The sequence below is a fragment of the Aplidium turbinatum genome, chromosome 5, assembly GCF_918807975.1.
Source record: "Aplidium turbinatum chromosome 5, kaAplTurb1.1, whole genome shotgun sequence".
Classification (NCBI taxonomy): domain Eukaryota; kingdom Metazoa; phylum Chordata; class Ascidiacea; order Aplousobranchia; family Polyclinidae; genus Aplidium; species Aplidium turbinatum.
Genome location: NC_137476.1, coordinates 32,322,197 through 32,334,964, shown reverse-complemented (window position 1 = coordinate 32,334,964; position 12,768 = coordinate 32,322,197). Strand labels below are relative to the sequence as shown.

The 12,768-nt window shown below is 36.4% G+C and overlaps 1 protein-coding gene across 1 annotated transcript in view; it reads right to left on the bottom strand.

Moving 5' to 3' along the window:
• Positions 1–751: 751 nt before the first annotated feature.
• LOC145770434 (microfibril-associated glycoprotein 4-like) overlaps positions 752–12,768 on the bottom strand; it is a 42,672-nt gene continuing 30,655 nt past the window's right edge. Inside the window, exon 7 of the mRNA XM_082582080.1 lies at positions 752–1,623. Coding sequence (XP_082438206.1) covers positions 1,376–1,623 — 248 coding nt within the window. The 3' untranslated portion in view covers positions 752–1,375. The remainder of the gene's footprint in view (positions 1,624–12,768) is intronic.

The following is a 12,768-nucleotide window of genomic DNA, read 5'->3' as shown; positions in this document are numbered from 1 at the left end:
AAAATATTTTGACTTTTTGTTTCAATTATAGCAGAATGGCCAAGTTTATGGTTTTGTATAATAAACGGTCCTGCGACGACAGAAGACAGTTAAGACTGAAAATTATTTTATTTTGCGTGAAAGGAAAAGTAGGTTAAATCTAGTGCCATTGCAGTAAGGCCTGTTCGTTCATTATAAAATTATCGCGGTCTAAACAATTGCATGCCATTTTCATATCTATTTTATTTTGTAAAAACTGTGCTGCTTATCTGCAAAAATGTTTTTTTATTCACCATTTATCACATCAGTGGTCCTTAATCTTCCCAAATCCGAAGTCCCATATTTCGATGAAGAAAAAGTTAGGCTCCTCTTAATCACAGAGCACATAAAAAAGCACTTGTTGAAAAAGTAACCAGTATTCAATTTGAAGACCACTGAACGTCTATGCAATCCCGCTAAAAACCTCTGTAGCAGGTAATATCTTTTAAAAATATTTTATGTTTAAAGAAAGTCATCATAACATTCAACAAAACAGCATTGCATTGTTCAGAAAACCTATGTATTTTAGTGCACTATATTTTCAAACTTCATAACAATGCGAATTAATAAGAGTCGATTTCAATTAAAGTTGTGCAGGTTTGCAATGTTTTTAAATTAATCAAACAGATTCTATTTGAATAAGTTTATACTGATGAAGCCACACTTGTGTAGCGAAAGCTCTGTATTTAAATAAACCGATTCTTCTGATTTGGTGTGATATTTTTTACTTTGTTTAAAATGTTTTGTCACACCGTGCATCCCAGTGGATCATCAGTTGAATTATAGGAAAATTTGATGAAAAGTTTAGGAACGAAGTTTTGTTTTGGAAAGATAAGCAATGGTCTACTTTCGTGTTAGTTTAAAATAAAATTGGTAGAAAGAAGCTTTGGAAAAACCTTTAATTTACCCATCTTTCTCTGAGAGAGTACTTTTGAAACCCTTGCTTCTATAAGTCCATGAAATACAATGGTAGATAGATACATTTGTGGAGGAATGTTGTAAATTACTTTGTGCTGAGTAAATGCGGTCAAGTCGATGTCACACTAAAGATCAATTTAATATTGTTGATTTGTTTTAATATCACTTGTCACAGACTAATGATTTCACAGCTTAATGATTTTTAATTTATATTTTATGTAGCAATTAACATTGCTTTATTTCATACATTTTAAAAGGTAATATAATACGTTTTATAAATACAGTTTTCTTTCATTAAAAGTCCGAACTATAACAGACAAAGTGTAGGTTACAAATAGTGACAGTAATGTGCTTTTATTAAATTAGCATTGGAAGTTAATTTGATTTCGTATTGTCTTGTTGATGAATTTGCTGACAATAAAAAGTTTGTTAAGTGGCATCAAATTAGTTGGATCTTCATTTCTGTCTTTTTCATCGAATAAGTGGATCCTTTCCAAGTATACCAATGAATTCCTTTAAACCTTCTCGAACGCCCACCAATGACGTATTTCCCATTTAAGCACGAAAACGAACAAGCTTCAAACCACCACGCTCCTTGACGATCTTCAGCACAATTAACCTCACTGTCATCATTATCATTGTCGTTTGTACTGAATGGTTTATTGCTGTTGGTAGCAAGCGAATCACCTTCAATAATAAAAATCAAAATAGTTTAAAATCAGAATGCATTTAGCATAAACAGTGAACACACAAAATGATCAATTGTGGTAGTATTTGTTGATGAGTTCGATAATTTGTGTTTGCATAAATCACATTTGAAACGGTTTGAATCAATACAAAATAAATGGAGTTCAAAACGTAGTTTTGATTTCCAGTTTGGCTGTTTATATCGACGACGAGACATTTGGAATTAAAAGATTGAATGCCATAACAACACAAAAACTGTTGTCTCAGCAGTGTCAATTGTTTAAAGGTATTGACTGTTTTGCTTGTGTTACGTGATGACTTGTTATCAGGGGCGGCTCGCTAGTGTGTGCTGCGGTGTTGCAGCACCCCACAAAATTTTTCAAATATTTTAGCACTTCTGCCTAAAATGTATTTTATGTTCTCTGTTAACAGAATTGCTGAATGTTATAAGAGTAAATTATATTTGGAAACCCTACGTGCTCAAGGAAATATTTTGCACAAGGTTCAATAAAAGAACCACCGATTAAGGTGTCAAAGAGCTGTGAGTTTGTTTTTTGAATTACCAATACAAACAAATAGCAAAAGGGTGTGCTGTGTTCAGAGACAGCACATTTGAGCAGGATGCCATCTCAAGTAGAACGGCGAGTGTTACGTTGTGAAATTTCATGATGATGGCTGCTGCAAGCAATTAGGATTTGTTAGGGAGATTTGACGTTGTAACCCTTTGAAGGTTGGGGGGGGGGGGGCTGTCAATTCAACTTTTTTGTATCAACAGTTGTATCTCTAAAACCACTGAGGTTGCGACTACGAGATTTCTTGACTTTTCCTAACTTTTATTTACCTCTATTGAGCTGAAATTTTGAGCGAATAAAGGTTATAAATTGAGAGATATAAGGCATTTCTAAGCACATGCTCTGAAATATTTCATATTCTATTTATATGTTATTTTGCATTATTATATGCTATTTTGCATTATTATATTATTTTGCATGAAAAATATAGATTTAAATTGAGAATATGTAAAAAAATTTTAATCACAACATTGCAATGCATGTTTTTCATTACTCTACCAAAAAATAATGTGTAAACTCACGCTACAATTACAGTCAAAAGTCACCTCAACAATTCAACGTATATGAGCAGTTCTAAAATTCACATAGTTTTAATTTTCGGACATGCTCAGCGTAAATAATTTTACAAAGTGAATCCCAAATTTTGAAATCGTGCTTTAAAAAGTAACAGAGATATCACTCCTAAAGCATAAGAAGAATCGACAGCCCCCCCCAAACTGAGCAAGACTCCAGGAGCCCAACCTTCAAAGCGTTAATGAAAGCTTAGAATAGCTTTAAGAAAAAAGTAAAGCTGATATTCTTATTTATTAAACAGTTAAAAAGTTTTGAAACTGCAGATAGTTTGTATGTTTCCGTCAGGTACGGTACACAAGATTCTGCAGGAGCAATGGTAGGCTGGCTTTACAACTTTTAATTAATATGGAAATGCATGTTAGTCACTTTAGAAACCATTTATTTGGTTTTAAACTTTGCAGCTGTTGTTTATGATTGACCAGTGACCAATCTGATCTGCCGCCTGCTACGTGTTACTGTAATGAATATAATTATTATCTTATTTGATGATATTCTACTAACATTGCTTAACCATGTGTTTCTATAGTGAGTAGTCAGGTAGTGCGAATGCCAAGAAGATCGCTCCTTCTCAACATTATTTTACCATGTCAGTTACATCGCCCTGTCATGCTTAGATGCTGTACCAGCACAATAGCTAGCATATACTTTAAATTGTTTGTTGTGACATATATTTTCTTTAATAACGGCTAAGCTTGATAATATTTTATGTTATAGATGGCGGAAATACAGTTATAACATGTGAATAATGTTATAGAATTATCTATCCTTGGACAAGGAAATATCACTGACCAAATAAACACTGTAACATCACTTTTGTAAATGTAAAATTGTGCAAGTGAAATCAAAACTTTCCTATTTAGAAAATTGGTGGTCTTATTGGTTACAGAAAAACATTTTATATTTTCCTTTGTCTGAAATACCAGGAAAAAACAAGTCTATTAGCTATCTTACATTTGACAGCTTTTGACTCAAAAGAGTCTATGCGCCCTTTAGTCATACACTGCTGCCGGTACTCCTTGTACTATAATAAACTTTCAAGACATCAAAAATAACCTGTGCTATCGGATTCTTTCAAATTGATTGGTTATTGCAAATGAAAGCCATGTACATATTGGCATAACGTTATTTTGCGTTTCTACGATGCTATATGAGTTTTGCTTGCTTGTGAAAGCACTTTTTTGTGCCAGATCTGTTGCATCATAAACACTTAGCATCTACGTCAACGAACGACTTACTATTGAACTGTGGCTTAACCAAAGGGAGGCAAAGGGCGCAATTGCCTCCCCAGTAAAGTTCTTTTTCCTCTCTTGCCCCCTTCGTAAAAACCAATTTATGAGGCGTTTATCAGGGAGAACTATTTTTGGTTAGAATTCAGTCTTTCTTAGAGTAGGGGGGTGTGTTATTTGACGAATTTCACGATGGCAACGTGGTACGGTGCTTAAAATATGTGGAGTAGTATCCAAATCCGGAACATGAAAACAATTATCATATTGGACTACCCTAACCCCCATGTACATGCCCCCTGAAAAGGGGGTATCCATAAATTCACCAAAATATGAGTTTTTAAGCCTTTTCACCAAACGACGTGCATTTTGGCGGTATTTATGGTGCTCCTTTAGGGGTTTTCGGGGTCTGTGAGTTCAAATATGGCATTAGAAATTACTTCCAAAAATCCAATATAATGGTAATCCAATATGGCGGCCAAAATGGCGCTTAGAATGGGTACTTTCGTAAAGTTTAACAAAACATAGTCATGTAATATGTCAAATTATGGGTTTTCGGGGGCGTAGAATACGAATTCATGATTATTTCAAACGAAAAATAAGCTGATAACAACATATTTTCAAACTTATGACGTATATGTAATTTAGTATAAAACACAGTATTCAGCTCTTTGTTAGATTCATGCCGCCAAGAACAGAATTTAAATCAGCAATCGTAACATCCGCTTTGCAACTCAAATTACTCAGGTAAGCTTTCAGATTGGCTCCATAAACAGAAGATGGCAACTTTTTATGGTCTTTCAATAAACGAAAAATGTCACTTTGTTTTGGAACTGAGAGTGCAGTGTCACGGGCGTATCTGATCTCGAGGTATAATCGCTTCTGTTTCTCAATCTCTGTTATATTACTATTTAGAATCTCATCCACATCAGAGTCCTTTGTAAAAGGACCGCCTTGTTTTTTCAGTACCATGAGTATCATAAACAATTAACTGTAGCAAGCCAGCCATCTTCAGTCTAGTGCATTGAATACCGCCAGACTTGTAACAAAGGACTTGCAGGACTGGTGAGCAAATACTGGTATTACCCTTAAATCGTGGCAAGCGATAGAACAGATGAACCTTACAGTTATTGAAGAATACAAACTAAGGAAGAGTAAGAGGAATAGGTCAACAAATACAGAGCCAAAAAAGGGGAGTTTTTGGCAAACACGAGGCAGACATTTTGGACTGGAGACAGAGCTTGGTAGAAGTTTTCTGCAACTGGCATGTAGACACCACATCCATGAGTTGATTGGGGGGCATCTTGCTCAATTGTGTATAGCCCAACCACATGATCCAATGAACAGCTGTTCAAGCAACTGGTGAACAATTGGAGCTAATTGAACCACAACTACACATTGATCGAAGTGACTGCTCCATAAAGAGAGTTGACAGGCTATATACATAACACCATTACCTTCCTTCAGACATGGATCGAGAACAGCACCAAGGAGAATCATCAACATGACTACCTGGAGGTGACAGAACTAACCCTGCTGTTTCCTGGAGGGATCGTCCCTGCCAGTTGGAGATCCATCACCATCAAAGCGCCTGGGGCATTCCACCATGCCCATTGGATTAGCAAAACTTTGTACACGTTTAAGGTGGCACTCTTCCGATGCCAGCTTGGGAATGTATGTGCACTCGAAGAATCGGAAGACATCACCACTCACCAGTCTTGCTGTATTCTTGGCAATCTTTTACACGAAAGCGTAGTTTACGTGCAGGAGTGCTGCTGATGCACCATCGAATGACCTGGTAGTAATGAAGAACCTCCTCAAGGCAGAGGCCAGTATTAGCAAGGACCCAATGATGTGGCCTGCCAAATTTCTCTCCTTTGTTGTTCTGGCCAGACAGAAGCTACCAACCATATGTGGTATCTCTCAGAGAGATTGGTCTCTTTGGCACTCTTCTCAGAACGAACATCATCTGACAAACAGACGATCAGAAATGCTATGCTGATTGCTGAGGTACCATAACGCGACAGACAGTACACAGACAAGAAAACAGGAGATGCCAGCCTCATCAATTGGACACAAAAGCCCTCAAAGACTTCATTGGACATGACTCTTGGAGCATGTTTGAGCTCTTGAATATTGACTCCAGCTTTGTCAAGCTGCCCGTTGCACAATGGACCACCTCAGATAACTATACCGTCATGGCAAGAAAGTTGTGGCCAACCTCCATGTTGTCAATGACGCAGCAAAGCGGGCACTAGGACTCGCCACAGATTTGAACACAATAAAGCGTCCAAATGTAAAGAGCAGCTCGGCTCCAGGCACTATACAGAGTTGTGAAGGGTGTCCGAGAGAAGCTGCACGGACTGGCAACGTCATCTGAGGTTGTGACAAAAAAGTCACTGGCCTCCATTTTGTACAGTTGGGACTAATATGAATGTTTATTGTATGAGTTTGTATTGTGTACTGAAGTTACTTGGAAGTAATTGACTTCCATTGGTCAACTGAGGCATGTAGCTTTAGCAAGCACCGTCAAGCGCCTACAACGTAATGACAGAGCGATGGTAAGATGGACCTGCCTAGTCAAACCTGAAGACAACATCCAGTTTGAGACTCTGCTATCAAAGCTCAAATTAAAAGACATCAGTGAAGTCTCCAATTAGGCAGACTGAGATGGCTTGGTCATGTTGAGCGCAGCTCAAGCTGGATCTCACAGGTCAGATGTGTCAACACCGCAGCACAGATTTGTGTCAAGGTAGACCAAAACTTTCTTGGGAAGAACTTGTAAAACGTGACCTTGTAGCCCTGAACATGGACTCTGCCAACCCAATAAATCGCGAGGTGTAGAGGAGAAGACTTCGTTCTCGACAGACAGGCCACACCTTCGACATGAGGATTAATTCATGGCCTGTATAATCAAAATTAGTTGATGATGATGGTACATTTCGGGATAACTAATTTTCATTTTGTTCAATAATTGACCATAAATGTGAAGAAAATATGTTTTTTTATTTAAAAGTGGAATTAATTGTTTCATAGACATCGTGTATAATATGTTCCATGCTCTTTGGCTGTCTTTTTTGCATATTTTGGTACCAAAATGAGCCCTGACTGTCATTCACAGCCTGAAGAATGACCTCTTTAGTCAAGTTGTTGTCTTGCCGGAAACGGTTGCTATGGTAACGGACTGTCTGACTGTAAGATGTCATTGAAAAATAAAAATTTTATCATGGGTTTGCTCCAGATACCCATTCTCAACTTTTAGGTGACTTACAACTTCGTAGTATAAATTCTTAAAAAGAACCCATTTTTTGGCCCAGCCTAATAAAAGAGGGTATTGCAAAACACAATGCAAAATAACAAGCATAATTCATCAGTATGAACATATATAAATACTCATTACTCAGGTATATTCATTGCGCATGCCAGGAAAGAATAAGCCTACTTTTGGGATCAAATTCGTATTCTACGCCCTCGAAAACTTATAATTCGACATATCACACAACTATGTTTGGTCAAAATTTACAAAAGTACCCATTCCAAGCCTCATTTTGGCCGCCATATTGAAATACCGCCATATTGAAAATTCTTAGGAATTTTCTAGTATCATATTTGAACACACAGACCCCGAAAAGCCACATATGAGTAAGATAAATACCACCAAAACGCAAGTATAGTGGGTGAAAAGGCCAACAATCTCATATTTTTCTGAAAATAGGGGTACCTTATATTCAGGGGGCATGTACATGGGGGTTAGGGGGGTCGTATGTCGAATTTTCATAAATATTCTAGATTTTGATACTGCTCCACAAATTTTTAGCAGCGTACGGTATGATTCGACAATTAACACACCCCCCTACTTAGAGCACTAAGATACTGTAGCTCGCCTAATTTTGACCAGATTCGGTCCCAGAATGTATATTGAATCAATGTGAAAATGACGGACTTTGGTGTCTGAGGTTCAATAGACTCGTTTTCCTTAATCCAGCTGAAAACAATGTGTCAAAATTGATCTTCGGGAAATCTTTGATTTCTGCTATGCATGAGTGAGCTCGTAGAATTCTCGCTGCAAAAGCTATGAAAACGTCAGCGCAGCTGTAGGGAGTAAGTTGCAGTTTTGTTGTAGGAGTTGCAAATAACCACAATAACACAGGCCAAAAAAAAAAATTGGCACAAAAGGTGAGAGTCATTTTAGAGTATTTCAGGGCCCCTGACGGGGATATCTAAAAAAGGGGATACGAAGGCTTTTATTACGTCTGACAATAGAAGGGCTTTTGTTTATCGTAAATAATCTCTGTTTATCGTAAAATGACAATTGGAACCGATAGTAGATTAATAAATCTTGTTATGATAACTGGCATTGCGCTATTAGCATCAGGCCTTGATACTCACTACATGCTCATGGTTGCTTGTTAATTCAACTATCCATATACTTGCTTTACATCTAACCTTCTGCAAAGGTTTCGTTAAAAAAAAACAGCTTACTGGTAACTTTTCAACTGTCATTTTCCAAAGAAGTATTCTTCAAATATGCTTTACGTAACACTTGCTGACTGTCTTCTGCAGCTTACTGTACCAGCTGCACTACAAAACTTTCTGCAATTTAAAAAAGAACCACATGTTTAAAGCACTACAAACTACCGCCTTGTTGGTGTCGTGAGAATAAGGCAATTGCTGCGAACCTTCGTATTTCCTACTTTAGAAATCCCTGGCCCCTGATTCCTAAAATTCACTTGTTTTTTTTGGATTGGCTCTAGTTTTCGAGATATTCGACTATGAAAATATTTTTAAAATCGTTGCTCAAGTGCTTCAATTAACAAATTACTTGTTTTCAGCCCTGTTTACTATTATGATGTCATAATTGCACTTGTCTAGTTCAATTCGTTGATATTGTACGAAAGTTCAAAGCGCAAGTAGGATTGAAATGAACTGTGATTGAAGTAAGAGAGACATGAATATTCAATGAAAACGGTTGTGAATCAGTACATCGCAAGAAAAATAGTCCGAAAGTCATGTGTTTATGAATGCAGCTTTACATTGAAAAGGTAGGCCTACTGAAATGGATTTTATTCCACGTCTTTGCTAAGGCCAAGTCGTTACTGCAGGAAGTTTTTTTCTGATCTATCGGCTAATAAAATATGCCTTTGACAAGTAGGATGCTGTCCTAACAATCCAGATATATTTTACTGCAACTGTGATAAATATATGACAAAGGAAAAGCGCTTCAGTCTGAAGTATTTCATTAAAAGAGGTTACTAAGCTTATTACCGGCTCGGTGGCTTAGTGGTTAGTGCGTCCGCCTCTGAATCGGAAGGCATGGGTTCCTCCTTACAGCATGAAAACATTGCACTCAAACCCGTTACTGGGCTCAAGGCTAAGAAGAAGTTCAGAGTGCCATACCGTAAAGAGAGCCGTGGAATCACCATGACAGTTGATACTTTTATACGGTGAACATGTTCGAATGAAGTCGACACAAAAGAAGTTGGAACCTCATGTTCACATGGAGTGTGCAAGGCGGCCATTGCGTGGACGTTGCCATTTATGTTTTTTCTTTGCCTGCTCTTGTTTCAAGTGGTGATTTGCTTGAAACAATTGTAAAACGGACATGACCGAGAGTAACCTCAATACCTTCAGTAATGTTTTGGAGCAAGGTCAAGCTTTTTTCTCAAAACCATTTCTACCACCTACTTTAGTTAGAGATTTAGTTATCAAAAGTGGCAGCTGAAATCATGGTTCCTCATCTCGATCAACGTGGCATTCTTGACTCCGAGACCAAGATTACGTTCTTCCGAAACAAGGATAAAATTCTAAGCAGCTACTTTGTATTCTGTAATTATCTAAATGGCCTTTGTACTTTGATGGGGTGTTGCTCAGTAGGCTTGCCATAATATAGAGTTGCGTTTGTTCATCGATAGCTTTGTTTTGCTTATTCGTCTAACTTGTTAAGCAAAACAATGTAGTCTATGTATTTTGTTTGTACTTAGTAGCTTTTAGTAAGTCTGATACTGTTGAAGTCAAATACTGGTGAAGTCAACAAATATATTAACGCAAAACGCAAGTTATTATTCTACATCTTGTATCCTCAGCAGTGGCGGCTCGTCAGAAGGTGCTGCGGTACTGCAGCACCCCCTAGCGTAATTTCACTGGTTACACATATAACTTAATGTATAACCTAACCTTCATTGAAGAACCTAATAGGCTATATGTGTATTTCTTGAAAATCTTCTCAAACCTATCGTCAGAGAGAGAGAGAGAGAGACCTTTTATTTTGTCTGTTGCGAGAAAAGTATACGGTACAAAATATAGACAATGCAAATAAAATAGCACCATAACTAGAATCTACAACAGACAGGAAGCAGCGAAAGACTATATTAGTCATCGAGTCAGCTGCTTCCCGTGTTTTTAATGTGACAAATGTCAAACATCGGCATTACGTTGAAACCAAGATATGCGTTAAAATAGGATAAGCTTAAGTTCCGTAAAAATGAAAACAAAAAGTTGTTTACTGCTGCGACAGTCAAGTGAATTGCTGTGATTTTATTCAAATATCAAAAAATATCATGCCCTACAAAAGTAGTAAGTTATGAGAAAAAAACCAAAAAAAAACTATGCATAAACAACAACTTCTAACTGCTAGCATAAAAGACGAAACAGAAACACTAAAAGTAGGCCTAATCATAGTATATAACTTTAAACCTTAACAAAATCAGTCAGTTTATAGGCAGACTTGAATACAGTTAATAAGATGACAGCCGTTAATAAATAGTACTTAGCACTAGTTCGTGAGTAGTAGACCTAGGTCTACGTAGTATCAACAATGTTCAATCCGAAAAATTTGCGATAACACTCGTCAATGTTGTGGCAATAAAAACAGTCACAGACAAAGTTTTTTCATATAATAAATTTTACATTTTTTTGTGAAAGTTTTTACACTCGTAGCCCCTACTACTTCAGAAGGTAAATCATTCCATATTTTTGGGCCTAAGAATTTCAAACTGCCTTGGCCTTTTCTTGAGCTGACACTACGTAAGTGAAAGTTATTTTTTTGAGAAGCTCTAGTGCCATGGCAATGTACTTCAGTAATTTCCTTAAAGTAAGGTTCAAAATAGCTTGGCAATAGCATATTTTTAAATTTAAAGACAAATTTAGAAATTTCTAATTGATGCAAGTTAGTGATGGGAAGTATGTCGAGATCTTGGTACAGTAGTGAAAGTTTTGCTCTTCTGTTGCTAAAGGTTATTGTGCGAATGATTCGATTTTGCATTGTCGAAATTTTCTTGAGCAGTTTTTGTGTGCTTGAACCCCAACATAAAATGCCATATTGTATTATTGATCGTGCAAGAGCATAGTACAGTGTTAACATGCTTTGTTTGTTTGTGTAGTTTCTAATTTTATAAAATATTCCAGATATTTTTGCCAATCTCCCAGATAGATCTTCAATGTGATAATTCCAACTCAGTTTGTCATCAAGAAATATGCCAAGATATTTGATGTTGTTTGTTTTTTGAATTTTTGTGTTGTTTAAGACTACATTTAGTTTTGAAGTTGACCCTCCTTTTCGTTCAAGTAACATGTAAAATGTCTTGGAGTAGTTGATACATAATTTGTTTGCATTGAACCAATCAGTGATACGCTGCATCTCAATTTCAGTGTTTTGCTGCAATTGCAAAATAGATGTTGCTGAAGTAAAAAAAACAGTGTCATCAGCAAATAGCTGAGAATCGAAAGTTGATATAAGAGGCAAATCATTTATGTAAAGCAGAAAAAGCAATGGTCCAAGTATAGATCCTTGAGGAACACCACATGTGATATTTTCATGCTTTGATTTGAAGCCATCAGCAGAAACATATTGTTGGCGGTTGTGTAAGTAAGATTTTATAAGGCCTCCCATTAAACCTCTCAGGCCATAAAACTCCAGCTTTTTTAGAAGTATTTGGTGGTTAACGGTGTCAAACGCTTTTGCTAAATCAAGAAATAACAGGTAAACGTAATGATTTTTTTCTTTGAGTTCAATTAGTCTTTCATGAAGATTACTTAATGCTAACGTTGTAGAGTGACCTTCCCTAAATCCAAATTGTTGATCATTAATCACGTTGAATTTGTCAAGAAAGCTCATCAAGCGTTTGTAAATAATTTTTTCTAAAAGTTTGCTGATATTTGAAAGCAAGGAAATAGGACGGTAATTAGTTGGATCTGCTTTTGCCTTTTTCTTGAAAATAGGAATAACTTTTGCAATTTTTAGAGCGTCAGGAAATATTCCTTGTTTCAAGCATGCATTAAAAAGTTTAGTTAAATGAGGTGCAATAATATTTTTTGATAACTTTAACATTCGAGAAGAGATGTCATCTGGTCCATCCGATTTTTTAACATTTAGTTTGTTTATTAGGTATTCGACTTCATTTTCATCAGTTTCATATACCGCACATGTTTGTTTTAAAGCAGGCCCCATGAATGAATCAAAGTTTGACTTTTGCTTTAAGTGTGAAGTTAATTTTTCGCCAATATGTGTAAAGTGGTAGTTAAGTTGGTTGCATATTTGTTCTTGTTTTTTGAATGAAATGTTTTCTGCAATAAGTTCATTGGGAAGAGTATTCGTTTTAGCTTTCTTTTTTTGAAGAAGTTCATTGATAGATTTCCATGTTTTTGATGAGTTGTGTCTCGATTCATTGAAGCGTTGTTTGAAGTAGTTTTGTTTTGAGATTTGTTTTATGTGAGTTAATTTGTTTCTATATTTCTTGTAAAAAGATACTTTTTCAGGACAATTTTTTTTGTAGCAAAGT